The sequence below is a fragment of the Haliotis rubra genome, unplaced genomic scaffold (genome assembly GCF_003918875.1).
Source record: "Haliotis rubra isolate DU_JTF1 unplaced genomic scaffold, ASM391887v1 Scf97, whole genome shotgun sequence".
Lineage (NCBI taxonomy): Eukaryota > Metazoa > Mollusca > Gastropoda > Lepetellida > Haliotidae > Haliotis > Haliotis rubra.
In genome coordinates, this window is record NW_025767712.1 from 551830 (window position 1) to 577123 (window position 25294).

General features: G+C 37.3%; 1 protein-coding gene across 1 annotated transcript in view; it reads right to left on the reverse strand.

The window, feature by feature from the left end:
- Positions 1–7671: 7671 nt before the first annotated feature.
- The window catches only part of LOC124265309 (myosin light chain kinase, smooth muscle-like), a 44550-nt gene continuing 26927 nt past the window's right edge, over positions 7672–25294 (reverse strand). The window contains 7 exon segments of the mRNA XM_046700101.1: positions 7672–8789; positions 10373–10570; positions 10979–11076; positions 12750–12998; positions 14756–16603; positions 16606–17520; positions 20546–20844. Of these exon segments, the coding sequence (XP_046556057.1) occupies positions 11060–11076; positions 12750–12998; positions 14756–16603; positions 16606–17520; positions 20546–20807 (3291 nt within the window). The 5' untranslated portion in view covers positions 20808–20844 and the 3' untranslated portion in view covers positions 7672–8789; positions 10373–10570; positions 10979–11059.

The following is a 25294-nucleotide window of genomic DNA, read 5'->3' on the forward strand; positions in this document are numbered from 1 at the left end:
CCTGGAACACAGTCAAGTGGATCACCGGATCAATCATAATTCCTGTGCTCTTAACCTCGCTGAGAGAATTTATCTGATTCCAACCATGTTTTATTTTCTAAATATAATTTTTTACCTTCAGGCCGCTGATATCGAATACCCCGTTTTAAAACAAAAAGAGTTCAAAATTCTGTTATTGCAGCAAGTATTCGCCTTTTAGATGACTGTTAACTTTGTCTATCTATTGTGTTGTTTTGTGTTTTCCTTTATGGCATTTTTAATATTTAATTATGTGACCACTTTCAAATGTAAAAGAATTCCCCTTGGGGTAATAAAGTATTGTCATTGTCATTGTCAGTCAGCAGTGTTACAGCTATATTATGAACTGTCAGGTACAAACTAACCAAGACATGACAGGCCAGTGGATGGCAGCATGATCTAGTACATAGCACAATGACAACTTGGGTTCAATATTGACGATATTTCTGACTCACATTCGTCACATGTACCTGTGCCATGATAATGATGCACTTTCTTGCTGGTGCCAACCTTAACAATTGTACCATAAATTCCAACAAGCAGCAATGAAAACATCGACTGGAACTCTAACGTTGTTGAGCATTGAAAAAAATGGTGGCTAGTTGTATGGGCAAAGGTCAAGGTCGAATGTCATCACTCTCAATATTGACGTCATCTGTTTTGTTCTATGACGTTTCCATATTTGTAAAAAGTGTGTCAGTGACCTCCATCGTTTGTTGTTAGCAGTAAATGTTTCAAAACCGATACCGTTGTTTGTTTATATTTTATTAAAAATTCTATCCATTTTAACTATAATAACGGTAACACTATTTTCCAGGGCATTATCATTTGCAGAAGCCCTCGGTCTTTTCAACTGCCCTCCTTCTTGGGGCAGTTAATGAAAGACCTCAAGCTTCTGCAAAGGATAGTGCCCTAAAAAGAATGTTACCCTTATAATAATATACACATTTAAAATATAATAACATTTATAATGGACCAAAAAGGTTTGTTGTATCCATCGGATTGTTATAAAAGTATTTACTGTATATAGCTAGAAAACCCATCACAACAACAACCTTACTATGTGTTTAAACCATGTAGACTGTAGATATAGTTTAAGATACCTGACATTAATACTTTGCCAGATTTGTCAGCTCCACTTCAAAAGACAACACCTTCAGTTATTCACAACAAAGTATATATCTTGAGATGAATGTGTTTGGCTAAAATTCAGTTGGGTTTTTTTCAGAATTTTGGAGGTCAGAGGAAATCATGAAATGATGCAGGTCTGAGATGTTTATCACATTGTCAGGACTCATGATGAGTATGGAGCTCCCAAACCTAACACATAATATTGGCCAATCTGGGATTCCACCATACCACATGCATACCACACTGTGCATCAATTTATAGTGTATTTGATGACTCGTCTCTCATGCTATGTTTAGGGTATTGTGTCAATATGATCATTATCGTTACACTGGTTACAAAAATAGGTTAATTGACACAAATGAGTTTAACTGTACAGGTAGAAAACACAAAGTCAGCAAGAAAGCTCACTGATGTAATCATGATAGCGTCATGGCCCATGCCTCATCTGATCTTAAAAAAATGCACAAAAATATATCAGTAACCTGGGGTATCTGTTTCCCCCAGCATTGTGATGCAGATGCTGCTTCTTCTGGTATAGCTTAATGATGCTGTTTATGCTTTGTGTATGGTTGATGTACACTCCCCAGACAAGAGAAGCAGAAGGTACAGAAGGTACAGAGAGATGAAGTGGACTGGAACCTACTCCAGATATTCTTGCTATCAGTATCAATGCTAGATACAAATAGCAATGTTTGCTTTATTTATGCTGATCCAGTATATACATGAGCTATCAAATAACATTTTCATTGAAAAATATACACTGTTGGTGTTATTTCTCATCAAGGCTAGTTGAGGAGCTTGGGTTGGCAAAATATTCCATTCAAATTACTTCTCTTTAATATTGCTATGTTAGCCATTACACTGTAAAATGTCTTTGATCTTTGAGGGGTATCAGTTCTTATCTTTTATCAGAATGTAACAGATAACTGATAATATACTATATTTTTGGCATAAGAAGCAAATGTAATGCAGTCTTCTTTGTTAATGTTTTTGCAGTACATGCATGCGTTTGGCAGCTTGAAATTTATATTTTTATCTTAGAAGCTAATAAAAAAGTTTCTGGGTGTTGTTTCAGAGCTGTAGTGGTGAGATAGCTTAGAGGTTAAAGGCTTCTCTTTGAGATGAAGACCTGGGTTAGATTGATTTTCAGCATGTGCACTGTGTATGTACCTTTTTTCTGGTGTCTCTTTCTGAGCTCAATATCAGGAGGGAGCCATGTCAGCTGATTTTTTATGACATTGTGTGAATTATGCTAAACCTTACTTATGTCTGTTACCATTACACAATTTTTGTCAAATCTCACCTGTTCCTTGTCAGTTGTTTTCCTCACAAGCCAGTTGCCAGTCTGAAGGGTTGAGTTCAGAACCTCCACGACATCCCCGATGTTCAAGGTCACATTTGTGCTGTCATCTGTATGCTCTGTGATGACAGCATATACCCGCAAGAAATTGTCCTACAAGGGAGGTAACTCAATCAGTGCAAGCTCCATGTGCTTAAATGCAGGTGCTGTGACCATGCAAGACTACATCCTTTGACACGGCATCTTCTAATCTGCAAGTGAGATCCTGTAGAATCTGTCATGCCTATCCAGGTGTGGTGTTATAGGTGCACATCATCCTTGGGAAGTGGTCATGCCACACAAGAATCCTCAAGCACATCAAGTTTGGGCTGGTTCCTACATGGCTGTGCTTCCTACGGGCCTTTTCATGCAATATCCTGTGATGGTAGAACCTACCTTGCTTCATCTATCATGCTGAATATAGGATATGTTTCTGTTCTATGTGATCACACAACTACACAATTCATCACTTCATTAGGGTGGTCCAGGAAAAGGTAAATCCAAGCAGGTGATCCATGACCAGGTGGTCCCAAGAGGGCCTGGGTGGTCTTCACGAAGGATGGTTATCAAATGTCTTGACTATAGTGCGGAACATGCTCAGTGTATAGGTGGAGGTCCTAGGATCAGTACCATGCATTCACACTGACTTCAGGATCAACAGTCATATATTCACAACTATACAAAGGCTTATCCCACAGAGTTTACACCAGGATGATTGTTTGACTTGTAGTGTCTATGAGACTATGAAAGATCTAATATTTCATGCCATGCCATGACTTCCAAAGGTTGGGGATGACACACCACACATTGTGTGACGATTCATAGTGTTTGAATGGTTGACAAAGAAGCTACAATCATATTGGGTTCGGTGTTTCTATTTATGTTCCATGCAATATGTTGGACACAAAGCTAGTGTCAAAAATGTTACTGTAAAGTAAAATTCGTCACTGGTATATATGGAAATGGGGAGGGGTAGGGTTATTCTGGAGATCTACATTGCTGCAAACAACTTTGGAATATAAAGTTGAATGAATCGATTTTTATACTGGCTACTGGACATTTCCACAGGATATTGTCAGCATCTCGACACTTTAGAACACACAAGAAATATCAAACTGTTCCTTTAAACCTTGAGAGAATGTATATAGTCATTGTTAGCTTCAAGCATCTTCATGGAGCATACTGATCATCTGGAACCAAGTTATTTCAGCATCCTTCCAGAAATTTATAATCCAGCACTTTTGGAACATAAGTTGGCTTTGAAAGAGTGGCTTAAAGGTCATTGTGTGGAACTTCGGAAAACATAGATTTGAAGAGGCTAAAATATGTCATGGCAATTATCATGTCAGTGACATATGTCTAAATTCAGTTACATTGTCTTCTAAATACTCAACACCACAGAATAACAAAGGCCACATCATTCTCCATGTACAAGTATCTCCACAGAACACTGATGTGACATTGAGAGTCCTCCAGAATTCTTCTTAACAATCCATTATGGTCAAAGCCATGGGTATCTTCCTTTGAACTGACCAGAATGATGTCATCCATGGTGAGTAGGTAAAAGGTCATGCTGGCCACACTGATGCTCAACCTCTGCTGTATAGGTCTATGGTCACATGGGTCACACTGATGCTCAACCTCTGCTGTATAGGTCTATGGTCACATGGGTCACACTGATGCTCAACCTCTGCTGTATAGGTCTATGGTCACATGGGTCGCCATCAAGGGTGGTACAGGACCTCCTGTCCTGTCCCACTGTCAAGGTCAGGAAGGGTTGTCATAATGGAAGAACGCACTGAGCCACTGATGAAACTACTTGTTCTTAAAGGCAAACTTTGATGCAAAACAATGAATGGCATTTTCTTGTGTAGCTCAAGGCCTTTTCCAACATCGGAAAACAATTACTGTAGAACTGCATGCAGGAACAGGGATGGATGTTATTAGGGAAGAATAAGCATAGGCCGTTAAAAGAATAAAGTGAGAGAACATGCAGATGTGTGTATAACATGAGGGTGTTTGATAGGTGTCAAGGACTCCTGCAATCTCCCACATGAACCTCTCAGATTGAAGCATGCAGATGTGTGTATAACATGAGGGTGTTTGATAAGTGTCAAGGACTCCTGCAATCTGCCACATGAACCTCTCAGATTGAAGCATGCAGATGTGTGTATAACATGAGGGTGTTTGATAAGTGTCAAGGACTCCTGCAATCTGCCACATGAACCTCTCAGATTGAAGCATGCAGAGATGTGTGTATAACATGAGGGTGTTTGATAAGTGTCAAGGGACTCCTGCAATCTCCCACATGAACCTCTCAGATTGAAGCATGCAGATGTGTGTATAACATGAGGGTGTTTGATAAGTGTCAAGGACTCCTGCAATCTGCCACATGAACCTCTCAAATTGAAGCATGCAGATGTGTGTATAACATGAGGGTGTTTGATAAGTGTCAAGGACTCCTGAAATCTCCCACATGAACCTCTCAGATTGAAGCATGCAGAGCATTAAACATATTCTCAATAATAAAACAAAGTAGTTCAGCTGTAAGAGAGGAATCTGAAATCCTCTAATCTAAAGTTGTCAAAATTGAATAGAGAAAAGGTTCACTTTAGTGTATGGCCTGTTGGAAAGCATTTGTGTCAGGAGATGTAAGCATGATATGTTACTAAAATGCTCATCTTCAATTGCATGTGCAAGAATATAGCATTGTTGTTTGTGTCAAATGCCACTTTGAACAATAGTTCAGTTTTATCACATCATGTCAAATTAATGGGGAAAAAAGCCCAAAGTTGTACATGTTGTACATTTAACCCTAAAGCAGTGATATGGCAAGGACAGACCATGCTAGAGCAGATCTGAGATCGAACCCCACAACCAACAGATCTTGACCTTTGAGGATTCATGTCTTGGACATTCCTGACCTGCAATGTCCTAGAGGCATGAGACCCCTCCCATATAACTTTTTATTGACTTGCATACAGAAACTGGTTGGGTTTTAAAAAAAACAACCTAGTTATTTACCAATAGAGCCCTAAATGAGATATGTTTCAGAGGTTTAGTACTTCAGAGAAACCAATGGGCACTGGAATGTAGACGTAGCAAGATGTCAAGGACATAACTGTGGTCAATCTGGCAGTAAACCAACAGAAAACCAGCAGCTACAAGGGACACAACTCTGCACATTGTTTCCAACATCTTGACATACCGAGATTTCAGTTAATTGTGGAACACCCATAATATGTCAATAAGACTTGGAAAACCTATTGAAGAAACGTTTAGCATACCATGAACAAATACAAGTGTGCAGGTAAAACAGGTTAGATGAATTTATACTGAATGCCATTGTAATCTGAAGCAGCACATATCAACACAACAACCTGTGTTAACAAAAGCCACGTCATTTGTCAGAGAATAATACCCTTGGTTCATGAGCTGCATCTGGAACTACTGAGCAGGCAAGTTGTACATCACTTGGCATTTCAGGTTCTCTGTAATGCATGTTTTTCTTGATCTACAGCATCTTGTGCAATATATCAAAGAATCATTCTCAGCAAGAAAAAGAGTCCAGCTGGTGGATCATATGACGCTAATCTCTGTTTCATCATCCCCCTAGAATACCTATCTATACATGCACAAGATATAAACACCTTTTTTCTTTTAATAATGTTTGTATTCAGTCATCTGATTCTGACATGTTCTTTTGAGCAGGTCTGCCTGGGCCTGCACCTGATTGCATGTGGAGTAGTAAAGGCATGTGTTAAATATTTCCATGACATGGGGCAAGCTTAAGTCCTCAACTGAAATCCTTAGTAACAGATTGTTTTGTCATGAAGGCCGATAAGGTCACTGTAATTGACAACTGGTAAGGTCTGGGTATTGTCTATTGTTTCATGAATGGCATGACATGAAGCACTGTGGTAGAGAAAGTTTTGGTTGCAATCTGATAACAATAAATTCAGAAAAAAAGGAATGTACTGTCATATTGTCCAATGAGTTTTGTCTTCTGATTCAAGACAAAATCTACCTAGAAAGCAATCTAATTTTACTAATGATGTATAGCATTTAACTTAAATTCAAGCACAAAACTCATGTCAAGAAATAAAATAAAAAAACAGTTACTTTGATTTGGAGAAATAATTTCAGTTTTAACAACAATGTTCAACGAGATATGACCATGAATCAGAACAGATTCCACAGAACAAACCTATGTAACACTCATGCATGTATGCAAGATCACTACAGCTAAACATCTGTGTACATGATTTCAATATCTGGAAGAAATTTATTCTTTCATTTCAACTTGGAGCTTGTTCATAAGAAACTTGTTTCCTTTTTACTCTTCCACTGCCTTTCAACAAGACAGCATTTACAAATCTTGCTAAACCCAAATGTAGCCCCACTGTCAAAATTCAGAAGAATTCTTCCAAATGATGAAATTGTCTATGCTATTTTCTACTGTGTAGGAATCAAGAAACACACAACACACAGATGCAACATTGTAACTGGGAACATTTTATTCCAACATTGATTCAACCAGATGCTGTATAAGGCTCAATGGAGAAACAGGTAACAAGTCAAAGGAAAACCAAGTTCTGTGGATGGTCAACTTCTTTATTGTAATGAGAGCGATGTTTCGGTGTTGGTACTAACACCGTTATCAAGCAAGTGATGCTTGATAACGGTGTTAGTACCTACACCAAAACGTCGCACTCATGGCAATAAAGAAGTTGACTATCTAGCACTTGGTTTTCCTTCATCTTTACAACTTCTGAAATGCCTCTCAATAGAGAAACAGGTAACAAGTTTCTGTGACACCACAATGATGTCAAGGACATTCATTCCAGAATCATGTCACAAACACAATCATAATTAATGCTGGCTGATGATCAGATCAATGATATCTAAGTACTTATGCTGTTATTCATAGGTGCAGTTTCCATTTCTAAAGGCTGCCATCAATTTCAAGTAAAAAAAGCTGATTTTCACTCTTTATTGCACAGTGTCAGTTTAGAAAAATATTATAACTGTCAATTTCAATGAGGTTTTCTTTTACCCAAAACATTTAACACCAAACAATAAAAACCAAAGCCATATGATTTTCTTTGAGACACAAAAAACATCAAAACTTTTTCATATAATGATATTCCTTTCCTAAAGTTTGAACCGTGTGCGAAATACGCATATATCGGAAAGCACACATTAATCTCCAAATCATCATCATCATCAAAGTTTCCTAAAAGCTGAGACATTTAATATATGTCGCAGGACAATGGCAGTATTTCTTCAATTTTGGCGGGTTAAAATGGATAAACATTCAAGCCCAAAGACACAACAAAAAGTCCCAACACAATTGAAACATTATCAGTAATCCTGGAATGGCAACAAAGGAATGTATGGAACTGAGCATATACTGTGACTGTAACATCCCTGAGTATATAATATCAATGTAAATACAGAATGAATAATATCTGAATAAATGCAACCTGTCACCATTGATGTGCAAACAATGGCAGAAAATACACAATAACTTGTTCTCGTGTTTAAGGTCCATAAAGACCAAAATACCATTCTTGATTATATACATTTTCATGTAGCCTCAAAATATATTGTGACAAAATTCTTAACAATATGAATGTTTTCTATTTTATTCATTAAATTCTTATTTATAGTTCTTTCTGTAGTTTTATTCTGAAAAAATAATAGCTAATCTGATGAAAATTTAACACATTCAAAATGAGGCAATATTACCAATAATTTTCAAATATTTGTAAAATATCACAATTTTCCATTCCTCATTCACACCACTCATTCAGTCACACAAACTATCACACACTGAAGGTTAATGAATTATCAGTTTCTGTGTAAAATAGCAAAGAAAATTATCTGATTTTATTGGCTGTCAAAATGTCAAAAACAAATCTTAAAATTTTCTAAGAATAAATACAATTTTGTTGACCTTATTTAATTTTCTTAAGTCAGTGCTTAATACTTTATTCATAGAACGACCGACTATTCTTCAAATCTAAATTATATTTCTCTCTTGTGTCAAATTCTGCTTTCAACATAGAAATATAACTAGAACTTCTTTTGACTAGAAACATGGGTTAGCTCCCCTTGGGAAAATTTTGCACCATTTTATGGACGCCGAAAGCTACGAGAGTGAACGCTGCCGCTGCGACTACAAGTTTTATATATCTACGTGTAGTCGACTCAGTACTGACATCAGTGTCCGAGCGTTCCGACATCGCCATCCGGAGTTCCTCATTTGACAGTGCACTCTCCTCCGCGTCAGTGATCCCTGTGAAAGAAAGAGAAACATCATTAACTGATTCAATGAAAACTGTTCACAGTCTGTGTGAAATAACTTCTCACATATCTAAATTTCTTAATATTTAATTTGCATTTTTTAGAAGTAAAATATAAATGATCTTGTCCATATTGGTAACAGTGTTAATGTTACTAGTTTTTTTTCAGGCACATACTAACTTATATTTGAGACAGTATACTGTTTTTCTGTTTTAAAATACACTACTTACATACACAATATACAATTAAATATACAAAATATCTTCAGTAAGCTGAAATGATGTATGCAAGTGAAACCATTTCATTCCCAGATAAGCAACAAGTTTACCAAAATCTCTTTTCATTTTTGTGCATCATTTTCACTAACCCTATAAAACACAATGGGATCATTATATCACATATATTGTTTCTTTTATATAATCATGTCATGTAAACATTACCAAAAAACTAGCAAAACTCAACATAAACATGTAATTATATTTCATAAGGGTATAATCTTGAACAAGAAATTTCCTGTTTCATCTGATCTGAAATCTGGTCATGCACTGCACTCTCAACACACCACAAAACAGTACCTACTGAGTCTACACATTTCCACATGACAAACTGAGACAGCCATAAGGAAAACAAAGGCAGATTATCCAAAATGAGAAGCAAATACTTTATTTTGTGATCATAAGATCATAAGGTCATATATCATAATATTCTACTGATAGATGGTGGGAAAGTTACTTATTCAGTCATTCTAAACAGTAAAAACCCCTTCATCTTCATCAACATCCAAAACAGATCAGTTTGTTTCGTGTTTCACACTGCCCAAAGTCCATAGTTATATTGTTAACCCAAATACAAAATTCTGAATTATTATTCAAGTCACCCTGAATGTAACTTAATTTTTACCCCCCCCCCCCCCAAACTAATTTGTTTGTTTTTTTAATGAAATTCTTTTTCTGCTGACAAACTAATATTGTTGGGTAATATCAAACACAAATCAGTGATCTGAATGACATTGTGTTCTTAATTCGTTAAATTAAGAAACCAAAGTAATAATTATCACAATACTAAATAAACAAATTCAGATATCTACAAGCAGGCGACAAATTCACATTCTGCAATTCTTCAACTATTCTGTTGAAAAAAGCAAAAACAACAGCAATAAGAAAAACAACATAGAGGCAACAACATCATATCTGCATGCATAGAATCTATTCCTTCATCATCATGTTTCTTAAACACTATAAAATGCTTTAAAAAAGTATGGTGAAACACTGTTAATCCAGGTCCTATTTAATAGTATTGAATCATGGGTGATGCAGCTGGTGACATCAATTCAGATACAAATGCATGTTGCTCAAACACCTTCATTCGCTATTCCAGCAAATTTATTTATTCCAATCACAGAGTTTCACCGTAAATAATGACTACTGTTTATGTACTAAAACTAGATACATAAAACAATCAAACAACATTAAACAGTCAAACAAACTGCCTCTACATACATCTACTAGCCACTGGGTCTATATACACTAATACAACCATCACCGCCACCAAATTCAAAGACTATATGACCTTTACCTTCAACTGTAAGTCTTATAACCACAGAAATTGTTCCTTCGCTGTTCGTAGCTACACACTCATATTCACCACTGTCAATGAAAGATGCATGGGGAATTTCTAAATAATGGCATCCATCGGATTCAAATATTCTCAAATGATTGTCTGCCTTTAGTGATTGTCCTTCTCGCTGCCACTTCACCTCTGGTGTTGGCGTTCCTACAAGATGACAATGATAATTAAATATTTTAAAATATATATACTCTTTTACAGTTATTTAGTTAATAAAGACATCACAATTTACAGAACTCAACAGAAGCAATGAATTCAGAATCTTAGAGATATCAGTGGTTGAACAGTTCTGTAATTATCTATGTATCTATTGCTTCTAAAATGCCAATTAAAAAATCTTCAACAAACACTTGAGTTTGGGCAATATTAAATGCCTTGAAATATAAAAGAATGGTTGATTTGCAAGATAAAATGCATTCTTGTAAACACACAGTCAATATCACAGAGTGCAATTGTTTTGAAAACTTACAAATTACCAAATCATGTGGTAACACTATATGAACAAAAGGTTGAAATGTGATTAGCAAACAGTAACACTGAGATCAGTACACCTACCTTTGACAGAGCATACAAGTTTGACTTGCTCAAATTCCTGAACAGTCACATCTTCTGGTTTGATGACAAACTCTGGGGAAGTCAGGAGGGCCGTGACACTGTCAGAAACAAACACATCCAGCATAAATGTATGTATCACTGAAACATGTTACAGAATTTCTTCAGTATTACCCTTCCACTACCACTGTCTGTGGAGCCTGATCTGCATCACTGGTACCATCAAGTGAGTTCTGCATCTTCCTACCAAGTAGTGATCTGGCATGGTGGCCCATCCCATGTTTTTAGCTCATGCTGCACCCACTGTTAATCCCCTTCCCCTTGTCAACATGTTTACAACATTCATAAAGGTAAACACCATACATATCTTATTAACCTATTCCACAGTGATATGTTCAGACAATCTCCCATGTACACTACATACACGTATGTCATAACGATCACCCAACATTCACAAACACATTATACAAAGACCCACCTTCACCCACCCAGGAACCCAGCATGCCACCATAATCAAGGTTCTCATGTAGAGCTATAGTCTGTTTACAGTGAAAACGTACCGATGAATGTCACTTGAAATCAAAAAGTAAAACAAATGAAATGAAATTAAGACTGCGAATCCTCATGATTTTACCTTGCCAATTGAACATTTAAATCTCAGAATTTTATTCGACTTAGGATAAAAGTTGTTTAACAAACGATCATAGTTTCACATGGCTATTACTGGTTTGTATGACAAGGGGGTATGCACGTCAAATGAAACACCGAAAATGACAAGGTTTGTAATAAGTTAACGCTCTTCACGTACCACACATGCATTTGTTTCACTGTTCCAACTACTGTGCTTACCCCCTTGTAATACAAACCAGTAATAGCGATTTGAATCTATAATCTATAAACTTTTATCCTAATTTGAATAAAATTTTGAGATTTAAATGTTGAATTGGCAAGGTAAAATTATGAGGATTCGCAATCTTAATTTCACTTTATTTGATTTACTTTTTTGTTTAAAGTGAAATTCATTGATACGTTTTCACAGCAAACAGACTATAAACCCCATAAGCATGTGTATGCCCAACCTAATAGCTGAAACTAAAGTCATGAAGTTACTCATATAGCTCTCCTTTTCAAAATGATCTACAGCTCCACAAGAGTTCTTGTGTCAACCCCACCTATGCTGATACACAGATCCAAAGTCTTTTTCATGGTTACAGAATAATGTCCATTGTAAATATGGAAACATTCCTGACAAAAGTGTCCAGATCGCAGTATTCTGGACTAACAAGGTTCCAACTTCACAGCATTATCTGACCTCCACCAACTTGCAGATTTTGCAGACGTCATTGCAATATTGTGATATCTTTACCACATTAATACCTTACTTACTTCACCCAAGGAATTGTCCATCACAAACTTTAACTTTACTCCCTATATTCACTTCTCCCCTACAAGTAACCATTGCACACATCACCAACCCAACTAAACACACATTAACGCCTCTTCTGCATCTGCCCATCACTCACCTGACCCACCCCACCCAACACTCATTCACACCTCACCAGAAAGTACCCATCTAGTCTGCCTCACAGTCCCTGAACCACATTATTTTCCCTACAGCCTAGCACTCCCTGCAATGTTAAAGCCCTTAACTCACTGGGGCTCTTTTACAATTTAAATGGGTTTAAAGACTTAGTGTAGTACCCATCCTGTACCTCACCTCACCTCACCTATCTCACCACTCACCTCACCTCACCTCACCTATCTCAGCACTCACCTGATTTCCTCCCCTGCAGGTGCTCCTCCTGTGGCCCCCTCCTCCTGTGGTGCCGTGACTGTGACCTGGACATCACTGAAGATTGTGCCATCCGATTGTGAGCTGTCAGGGTGTAGGTGCCGGCATCAGAACTGGAGGCCTCTCTGATCTCCAGAGTGTAGATGTCATTGTCAGCAATGAGGGAGATCCTCTCAGTGGGCTTCACTGTGTCCCCTTCTCTAAACCACTTCACCTCTGGGGAAGGACTTCCTATCAGAATGAAACAAGATATTGACTTAAATATTCACTGAAAGATACACCTTCCTATCAAACTGAAACAAGATATTGACTTAAATATTCCCTGAAAGGTATGCCTTCCTATCAGACTGAAACAAGATATTGACTTAAATATTCACTGAAAGGTACACTTTCCTATCAAATTGAAACAAGATATTGACTTAAATATTCACTGAAAGGTACACCTTCCTATCAAACTGAAACAAGATATTGACTTAAATATTCCCTGAAAGGTATGCCTTCCTATCAGACTAAAACAACATATTGACTTAAATATTCACTGAAAGATGCACCTTCCTATCAGACTGAAACAAGATATTGACTTAAATATTCACTGAAAGGTATGCCTTCCTATCAGACTGAAACAAGATATTGACTTAAATATTCACTGAAAGGTATGCCTTCCTATCAGACTGAAACAAGATATTGATTTAAATATTCACTGAAAGGTACACTTTCCTATCAAATTGAAACAAGATATTGACTTAAATATTCACTGAAAGGTATGCCTTTCTATCAGACTGAAACAAGATATTGATTTAAATATTTACTGAAAGGTAGGCCTTTGTAGCAGACAAACCAAATATTGACCCTTATAATCATTGAAAGGTAAATCATCCCACCAAATGAAACACAATAATATCTCAATCATTGAAAGATACAACTTTCTATCAAATTGAAACAGGATATTGAATTAATTAATCATTGAAATGCAAACCTTGGTTGCAAGGAAATATTAACCAATGTATAATCTTTGAAAGTTGCACCAATCTACCAAACTGAAACAGTTGCCCTCTATAATCATGATAATCATTGAAGGTGTCTTCTTACCAAATTAAAATATAAAACTGCTCAATATAATGATATGTGCATCATATTACCATACTGAAACATGATACCAAACTGAGACAACATTTTATCCAATATATTTACTGAAGTGTACATATTCCTACACTGACACAGAATATTGCAAGAAATATGAAAATGACTGTCACAGCAATAGATAAAATAAACTCTTCTTATAAAATATATTCTGAAGACTGACTGACTCAAGTGAGGCTCTCATTTATAGAGAGAATGTATCTGGCAAGATTTCACATTGTATGTTTGTTTGTTTACATCCAAAATGTCTGAATATTATCAGACATGAAAGGAAGATTGAATAAATAAGATAATAAATACAGATAATTCTAAACAGACTGGCAGCCTTAAGGCTATGGTCATTACCAAGGGGACCATGTGGTTCTAATAATACAAATATACAATCCAGTATTATGTTGACCTGATACAGTGTCAGTTATAAATGAACATCCCAGAATGCTGATTGCTGTAGGTGTTGTGGTACAGATTGATAGAGAAAGCATATCATACTGATTGAGGGTCATTTAATGTTTAAATATATTTGTCAAATTAGTTTCATAAAGCTACTAAAAGGTTTCTTTGAGTGTTATGTAACATTAAATACCAAGCAGTCAGTCAATAATGATGTATAAATGACACAAATATATTTTCTGTAAATGTTAAAGAAACACTGTCTAATCTAAACAAATATATGTTACTGATATAATATCATCAATTTGTATAAAATGTTGATAAAGAAAATATTTCCCTAAACATCCTATCCCTTATGCTGACTACAAAAACACAACCTTCAGGAACACCTGTTTTGAAAACCGATCAGAAACTCTGAGCATGCCAAGCAAATAAACCATAAATCGTAACCCACTGACCTTGAACTTCTGATACCAATTGAATGGTCTCGCCAGTCTGAACAGACACATCTTCCGGGACTCTGGTGACTTTTGGTGGTGAAAGCACTTGTTCGGTATCTACAGTGGCAGACATTTTTAATGTTGAACCTTCTGAGTCATACTTCTGTTCACTCACATCAACATCTGTGGTAAGTGCCAATGTCTCATCCAAATTTTTTTCGGTCTCAGTGATATCGACTTCAGCCTGTAACAGCATCACATCCTCTTCGCCAGGCTGTTTGGTGTTCTCGACATTTCCATCAGCTTGTAAAATTAGCTCTTCTGGCATCACTTGTGCCCTTTCTGATTCGGTCTCTTGGCTTTGTTGGGATTCACTGACCTCCGCAGGCTGTGGGGCTTCCCTGATTTCACTGAGATTATCCTCTCCTGTTGCGATCTCAGAAAGAATTCTGCTCTGAGTTTCAACAGCATCTTCTTTATCTGCCTCTTGCATCACTGTTACGTCCGCCATAGTTTCACCAGCCTGACTTTTCTCATCAGTTTCAATTGTATTTAATTCCTCAAGAGCTGCAAGGTCATCTAAAGAGGCTTGTTCTATATATGTTTCTATGGATGTCTGTTTCACCAATTGCTTGCCGGTACCACGCTCTTCCTTTACTTCAGCTGATGCCTTGACATCTTCGTCAAACTGTGTAGTGTTTTCTGTTTTATCTTTTTCAACAAGACTGCTTTCTTCAACTTTAGCCACTTCCACATGTTTGTCTACTGTTTGTAAACCATTACTGTCAACTTCAGCAGCTTCAGCTGTTTCATCTGCCCTCAGATCTTGAACTTCATCAGCTGAAAGGTTTTCTTCACTGACCCCATCTGCCATGAATACATCCTGGGATTTCTTAACCTCAGCCTTTTCTTCCTCAGTTTTTGATACAAACGAGACTTCAGAATCTTGGAGATTCTTAGTTGTTTCTATTGCACTATCCACATTACTCTCACTCACATGCTGCTCAAAACTAACAAATTTAGGCACTCGTTCGATTTCATAAGCACCAGACATTTTTTCTTTAGCCTTAGATGCCTCCTGTGACTCTAGATGCTCTGCACTGTCCACAGAAGATCCAGTGACCTCCAGTTCCTCCACATGGAACTGAGTCCCTTGCAGAGACATATCAAATATGCCACTGTCCGGGCCAAGACTCATTGAAGCAGCTTCTGCAGTAGATTCTGGTATATCAGAGACCTCAGGCTCGGGAGGGCCTTCCCTGACTTCTGTAACACTCTCCAAAGCTTCCACTACTGCAGCTATAGGCTGTTCCTCAACATTCATATCAGTTTGTGACTGTGGCATCTCATCAAAAGGCAAATCTTCAACCGATCCTTCAGACTGTTGATCCTTCATTTCCTCAGTCTTGTTGACTGGAAGCTGCTTGACAAGTGGAAGGACGAGGTCCTCCTCACCATAATATTCATCAGCAGTTGTTCTGGGTTTTGCAGCATGATCAGATGAAAGGTCCTCCACAGAACTGACTGACTGTTGTTCTCCAAGCTCCTCAGACTTGTATTCTGGCAGAACAACATCAGGTAACACCAGATCCGATTGACCAGCAACATCCTGCGATGCTGCAGATTCAAGTATAATTTCTCCATTGAGAGATTCCGTCTCCTCTACCCTCTTTTCCAGCACTTCCTCCTTTCCTTCCTCTAACGTCTCTTTAACCTTCTTCTCCTCTATCTCCACATCTGCAGATACAGTCAGGCCAGTCTGTTCCACCTCTGAGCTGTCAGTTATTACACTTGCCTCAAAGGATAATCCTCCTTGTTCTTCCTTTGAAGCATCAACTTCAGTTTCTGCTGATATTTTCAGTTCCCTTTCCCCTGGTGTGTGTCCGACTCTGTTGTTTCGTCAACAACTGTCGACTCACTTATTTCGGTAATTTCAGACCTGATTTCCACATTTTCAGTTTCTGTGCTTTCAACTTCAAAAGATGCCCTGATCACCATGGAGTCATCCTCTTCAGTGAATGATCTTTCCTCTGTGTCGGCACTGAAGCTGATACCCAACCCAGAGTCATCTGCTGTTTGGGTTGACAGCTTGGTGTCATCTATTGAAACATCCAGCTGGGATGAAGATGTATTTTCATCTGTTACTGTTGCCTCCTGTGTAATCAGCACTGACAGTTGCTCCTCTTTCCTCCTGATTTCTTCTTCAAGTTCATTTTCATCAGTTGTACAAGATTCCTCACTCATTGATGCAGACTCTGACTCATCTATCGAAATTTTGACTTTCTTGGATTTTCTCTCTTCCGATATGCTGACTTCTGATTCAACTGTCAAATCAGATTCTCCTGTTATTTCAGTACTTTGGGTAAAACTTTCAGACTCTATCTTGAAAGAAACACTTTTCCCTTTGGTACTTTTCTCTTCTGAAACTTCCTCGTACATCTGCGCCATCTTTTCAAGTTTGATCTGTATATCTTTGGTTCCACTGAGCTCCTCCAGTGAGGAAAAACTGCCCTCCGACTCCTCACTGTTCTCAGCTTCCCTTGACACATTCTTGTCCTCATTGATGTTCCTTGTGGATCGATCAGTGATGTGGATCTCTGTTTGTTCCTCAACAGATATATGTTGTTCGTATTCTTCAGTCTCCATCGCTTCAAACTCCTGTTTTCGATGTTTCAGTTGTTTTGACTTGTATTCACGGTCATGTTCTAAGTCTTTTTCCGATGCTTCCATAAGCGACATGGAGTGAACTGATGGAGTATCATCCAGAAACTTTGATTTCCGAGCTGAAACAAGAAAATCATATTTGCTAACTTGGTATCTTTAACCAGAGACCATATACCAGTATATGGTCTCTGCTTTAACAGCTCACATTTTGGTGTACTAACAAATTGTAATTCTTGAAGAAGTTGAGTTCTAACAACTCTTTTATAAAACAATAGGGTTTTTTTAAATGTGTACTAATCAGCAGTTTAAAACAAGGTATATTTATTGCTTGAAATGTTGTATTTATAACATTTTACAGATTGTAGAACTGTCAAAGAATAAAAAAGAATGTTCTTAATATTTAGATGTGAACATTGTATTCTGCAATTTCAATAGAGATGCATTTCAATATGCTCATATTTCATTACTTCACCACTTCTCTCATATTCAAATAACTTATGTGTTACCAATATCGTAGTTTACAATGTCATCAGATAGATTTATAAATTCAATTTTAGGAATGTGTTGAACAAAAATGACACAAATTAAGTATCATGTCTTCACACAAATATCTGTGGGTGTGTATATGTGTGTGTATGTGTATACATAATTCATATCAAGCAATAACATCTTTAGTCTACAAAATATATAATGTCCATGCTTAACTGATGCTACAGTGTAAATTGTACAATAATTGGTTACAGACGTGTTAGCCTGAAAGCAGGAATAATCTGAATATTGCTGAATTAGTTTAACAAGTCATACACGTCATGCATGGTCATACAACAGGAACTGAAAAAATGATTCACATCGGCTGAAAACAGAAACTAAACTGTTAATAGCAAGGAAACAGACAGTATGATGTTGGATATTAAAATAACCCAATTCTTTAAGTTTTGTTATCACCCACCCACTATAGCTTAGCTGTGAAAATGTTGAAAGATCTTTCCAAAAGGAATAACACAAAAATATGGCCATCGCATAAATTGTCAAGCGATACCAATACATGGTGGAAAGTTCTGATCTATCACAGTTCTTCTTGTATTTTATCTCATTATATCTACAATAGTGATTCTATTCATCTTCAGAGTAAGAAATGAACAAAATGATATTGGCATAATTACTCATAAATTAACTTGCACTACAAAAAATCTGCAGATGATATTATCAGATGTCCCCTCCCCATTACTGAAGAAACAAATGTTTTCCCCAGACCTCAAATCTTTGAACGGCTCTCTAATTGTAGTTGCACTTGCCTGGGTGCCGTTGTACAGAGTGATCTTAGGGCTAAGGAGACCATAACTCCCATACTTTATTATAGACTTACAACCATCGTAGCACTAAGGTTGTTTCGTACAACGCCACCCATAAACAATGTTATCCACTCAAACATAAATTAATTGCAATATTAAAAAAACACACACAAAATATTCAAGGACATAGTTAAGGGAGAGTATTGTTCAATTACCTTCATGCTAAATGTTACTTTTGACACATTAATAAGGAACAAACATGGGGGAGACCATGGTTAAGATACTGGGAAACAGGACTTCAAGTTGGACATGCCATATTGGCTTACCTTCAACAACTACAATATTCCATTCTTGAACGTTTTCATCAAAATTTGGTGAAATGTTTTCTAAATCAACAACTTCTGAAAAAATACATCCTGCAAATCATTTCTGAAATTCATTTTCAAATGTTATTGACATGAATTTGGGTTAGTAGTCTATCAATCTAATGTGTTCAGTGTATCAACATTGTTGAATCAGGGTTAGGTTTGATGATCAAACATGGCTGTCTCATTAGGACTGTGCCCCTAACAACTAAACACAGTGGTGCGTTCCTGGTGTGAACCTCTGTTGGGAAATCCAACACGGCTGATAAGCACCACCTGCCGATAACAAAAATGCATTTTCCAGGAATACCTGAGTTTCTGGTCTGGCCACCAGCTGGCTTAACAACACGGGAGAATGTTCCCCCGCCAGGTAATGTGCGTCAGAAGTAAGTTACTGTGTGAGTATCACCTGACCACAAGTACAGAAAGAGACTGAAGCAATTTGCAGTGTTTGAAAGTGACCACTTACTTCAGTAAATATTTACATAAGGATGGAAGACACATAACACTTGTTAATGGATATAGAATATTTCTTTATATAAAGCTACTGGAAAATCAAATCTTTTGGAACAAGTATTAACTTCAGTGCCATCAACAGATAAGAATCAAAGGGTCCTTCTGACTTTGACATTTCTGTTATTGTACATACTTTTATCGAATTCTTCTGTTTATTCACACAAAATACTTCACATAAGAGATTTTCAATATTCAATCTCATTAATAAAGCCCTTTGTTTGGACCCATCAATTTTTTTTAATTGATGTTTAACATTCTTTGTGGAAAACCAAAGACAATTAACCTGAAACAGTTTAACAGCTATGTGATCTACCAGTCTACCACAAGCCAAAGAATTAGACTAGAAGGAGACAACATAATTGTATTTAAAACATAAAGTTTTATTAGAATTTGTTAAATTTCCATGTTGGCAGAGCTGCGTATACTGTGAACAAAGAAAACATCTATAAGCAGCAATTATTTTCTCACCGTTTGGTTCTGTGTGTGAAAACTCTTGATTAGTGGTAAAACAATCAAATGCAAAAACATATTTCAAACATCTGTTTCATTCTGGAATGTGTTTTCTGAATATACAGCCATGTGAGCTATAATAGGTAAGTGCATTTGTCAAATGAGGAATTACATGTTCAGACACGGTCACTGAAAACATACAGACAAGCTTATGTACCATTATTCTCTTCTCAACAAGTCTGAAACAAGTCAAATAATCTGAAACAAGTTGTTGAAACATGTCAGAATAACCTGAAACAAGTCGGTGAAACAAGTCAAATAATCTGAAACAAGTTGTTGAAACATGTCAGAATAACCTGAAACAAGTCGGAATAATCTGAAACAAGTCAGAATATTCTGAAACAAGTCAGTGACAAATGCATAAACACATTCTAACATTTTTGGGGATATCTTCAGTTAATTTTTCAGTCTGTTGAACGAATGAATTAAGAAAACTATGGAAGAAATAAATCCATTCTTACTCCTGACAAACAGATAGGCAGCAGTCGATGCCATCCCCTCCGAATTCTGGGCACGACACCGGTAACATCCTTCATCTTGTCGTGACACCTTCTCTATCAACATAGAGATGACTCCTTCACGGGTATGTGTGAAGTTGAAACGGGAATTCTGGGTAATATCCACTCCATCCTTGTACCACTTGATGTCCGGACGAGGGTAGCCGATGACACGACATTCGAATCGTTTCGTGCCACCGAGCTGAACCTCGGTCTTCTCCGGCATGGCGGCAACTTCCAGACAGCAACAAATGGGTCAGAGGCTGAAAACCAAAAAGACATACTGTAAAACAAGTGAGTATCGAGAGAAAACTGACTAGCCGAATAACATTGCTGAGGTATAAATCCGATTTGTAACCTTGAAATACTTCTCATTTAAAATATTTGTTTTTCCTCAATTCCAAACTTACAAATGTGGAATATTATCATGCAGACATGAGTATGACAGCAACTATATATTTAGTATGATCAATAATTATCAACAAAGTTTGATGTAGGTATCTTCTCTATGCATTTTGCTAATCAGGTAGATTTAGTAGTCATGGATGCATGACATCATCAGTTACATCAGTCTGTCCATTCTTCACCACTTGCATAACCTCACAGTCCCTCAACAAAAAATATTTTCTTTCAACCCAGCCCTTACTTTAAAGCAAATGCCCTAAATGAAGCAAGTCTACATTTTCCTCAGGTTTATTTTCCGAATCGCCCATCTCACTGTGGCTCTTTTTCAACTGAACTTAAGTTCTTTGTTTCTATCAAAATTATACATTTTCAGTGTTAGTCTACCACTTGAACTGCAGAGGGCGGTAGAGTGGTGTAGGGATTAAATCATTTACTTGTTACCTTGATGATTATCTTTACTCAGCTATTCTATTCTAGCAATAATCGAGTTTGGACCAACCGATCCAGTGAATGATATTGTGAGTATATACACTGCAGGTACGATGGCATGCAGTCAACTTAGTTACTCAGAGCCTGACCACCCATTTCTTTTGGTCACCTTTGGATGGATTGTTTGGGACCTATCCAAACCTGAACATCCACTGGAGTCATTTTTTGCTTGCAGCACAAAGACACAGGTTCACGTTCCACTTGTGTGTAGACAGACACAGATCTATACAGCCCAGCGACAATATTCACTAGTACCAAATAATGGTCCAGAACCCAATTCAACAAGAAGACAAAGTCATCAATATCCCCAGCAATGGCAAAATACTCTTCACGATTATGTCTACGAGTTATGATTATGTCAAATATTTAGGTGTGTATATAGAAAAGTGGATGGAGAGTATTGAAACGTTTCTAAAGTTCTGCTCCAGATAATAGCACTATCACCAATTTCAGTCAAAGTGAAACTTGTTGCCATGGAAACGCCAAAAATATTTTATTCAGAACTCCAAAACTACCAAAAGGCACCAGTACACCACCAGATCTATGTATGTGCCAAGTTTGGTGAAGAAATAGTGAACGGTTTTAGAGTTCTGCTCCGGAAAAGAGCACTACCACTAATTTCAGTCTAAGTTGAACTTGTTGCCATGGAAACGCCAAAAATATTTTATTCAGAATTCCAAAACTACCAAAAGGCACCAGTACACCACCAGATCTATCTATGTGCCAAGTATGGTGAAGAAATAGTGAACGGTTTTAGAGTTCAGCTAAAACGGACGGACGGACGGACGGATGGACGGACGCACACACGGACGGAGTCCATTTTAATACCCCCAGCAAAACGCGTTGCGGGGGATAACAAAGCGATCTTAGTGGTATAACAATGGGCATAAGGCCATGCCTAAGTAGCCCTGATATTGCATAGTGAAATGGGGCCTGGCCTTGGCAAAATGGCAGACAAAGACTCTGATTTAAACTTTTAAACAAGCATTGTCACTAAGGTGACATAATCCCCCGCCGCAAATTATCAAATCAAACTTAAAAAGTAATGACAGTTTAAGATGAAGTTAAATGTCAACAAAAATATGACCAGTCAACCTCTCTTGATATCTTGTTCTTTAGTTGTTCAAACACACAAATATTTTCAAGACTGACTTTGACCTTGGCATGAATGTCATAGTGTATGAAATATGCAAAAATGGTACTAAAGAAATTGCTTCTTGAAAAATATTCAAGGGAGGTCTTGAAAGCCTAAGAAGAAAATCCAGTGAATTCAGGTTAACATGCTGAAATCGTCAAAGTGTCGCAGTGACCTTGACAATTATGTGAAGGTCACCAAAATCGTGAATCAAGCTGTCAAAATTATATCTGACCTACACACTACTTAAACTCGGAATACAACCTCCTCCCTTAATGGCCGCCGCTACAAAGTTCCAATTGTGAAAACTAAGAGAGCCCGTACATCCTTTATTCCAAGTACCATATTTCTCTTAAACAAATGTGAAGATACCTAAATCAATGAAAATATGTAAATATGTTTTGTATCTCTCTGATGTGTCAGTAGCTGTGCTGATGTAACACAAATACCTGAAAAGCATTAAAATATTCTTCTATTCTTCTATTCTATTAAAATTGACTGGGCCCTGCGCCTTCATTAGATGAAGCTTGGTGTCAAATATGAAAAAATCCAGTGAATGTTTTTTGCGATATCTTGCTGACTATCTTAACATGCAACTTAACATGGTGAAATCTTCAAAGTGTCTTTGTGACCTTGAAAATTAAGTGAAGGTCACCAAAATCGACTGGGCCTTGCACTTTCCCTAGATGAAGTTTGGTGTCAAATATGACGAAAGTCTGTTGAATGGTTCTTTAGATATCTCGCTGACCATCTTAACATGCAGGTTTACAGACAGCTGCCATATAGCTGGAATATTGCTGAGTGTGGAGTTAAACAACAATCAATCAATCAATATAACTTAAGAAGACTTAGTATACCGAGCATTGGACTTGCTGACCATCTAACTCTTGACAGAGTGTTTTGACAGAATATATCATGTTGATAGCTTGATGCTTCTCCATGGTACTGATATAAAATAAATATCAAACTTCTTGGAGAAAAAGTAGTTGTCTCCCTTATCTTTAGCATCAGGAATCATGTTTCCCACTGAAGATTTACAGAGGAAACCCAACGTAAACATTCCACCATGGGATGGTGATAACATGATATGGTTTCCAGTCAGGGCAACTTTGGAGCCATAACCACTGTGAAACGCAGTGCCTTGAATGACTTGGACATAACATATATATCGCTCTCAGTTGCTCATATACTGAAGCACCTGTAAAATATCTCGAGATTTTCAGTTTTTATTTCTTTTGAGATTCTCCCTTTATGAGTGAACTTCTGCGGTAATATAACATAGAACAATCTTTGATCTGGCTGAATCAACATGGAAAGATGAGTTGGCTTAGTGCTTCAAAGGCAACTTTGGCAGTATACTCCCTAGGGAGTTGAGAATGAAATTTGGGTCATAAAGTAGCCCTCTTAGTATGCTTCAGTGTGAACATTTGGTGCATCATAAATACACATATTAATAATAACGCACCATGGCCCCTAGCCAGCAATATATCATGACCATTTCCCAAGGTCACTCATCAAAGCACTGGTGGTTACATGTCACAGAGGATATACCAAACACTCTCCTCCTGAAAGTACAGTCAGTTAAATTTCATTTGAGACCGATGAATTGCTCACTGACACAAACTCTAATAATTGCTAAAAAAAAAAAAAAATTCACACATGAAATCGACAGACCAACTCTGATGATTTATCTCATAATTTTGGACACCCAAATGAAAAAGTTGTTTTACAAACAATCATTAAGACCACTTGCTGGTAGAACAGCCAGATGTGTGAGTTGCATGTGTGAAATTGAAATTTCACTACATACGCCTGTTGATTACCTGGCTGTTCTACCAGCAAGTGGTCCCCCCTTGTCAAAAATAGCGAAAAGTGACAACAAAATAATGATAATTTGTTAAACAACTTTTTTATTTTTATTCGGTTGTCCAAAATTATGAGATAAATCATCAGAGTTGGACTGTCAATTTCATGTGACTGTGCAAAATTTGGTTTTGATGCAATTATTACATATTGTGTTAGTGAGCAATTCATCGGTCTCAAATGAAATCAAATGGACTGTAAGTCAGTTTGGTTGAGAACCCAGGTGGTTTGCTTATCCATTATATGTGACATTCCCTTGTGATGCCAGAGAGGCTTACTCTGCTCCAAGGCTGTACTGAATGTCTGTGGATGTAAATTAATTCTGTGCTTAAAGAGCATGTCTAGATAAGCAAACAATACATTCTGAGAATGCCAGTCTCTTATTGGGAAAACCTTTTCTTATCATTTATATAATCTAGAAATTATCATTAAACTAATAATTGTTACCCTAGAAACTTGTGCAAGTGTACTGTCAGGCCAGATGGCCAAGGTAGTTTGACTCAGTATCACCCAAATTTTGTTTCTGTAACATGACACTTCTGAGTAGCGTTAATAAATTCCAAAAGAGTGAGTGAGTGAGTGAGTGAGTGAGTGAGTGAGTGAGTGAGTGAGTGAGTGAGTGAGTGAGTGAGTGAGTGAGTGAGTGAGTGAGTGAGTGAGTGAGTGAGTGAGTGAGTGAGTGAGTGAGTGAGTGAGTGAGTTTAGTTTTACACTGCTTTTAGCAATATTCCGGGGGACACCAGAAATGGGCTTCACACATTGTACCCATGTGCTGAATCGAACCCGGGTCGCTGGCTTGACGAGCGAACACTTTAACCACT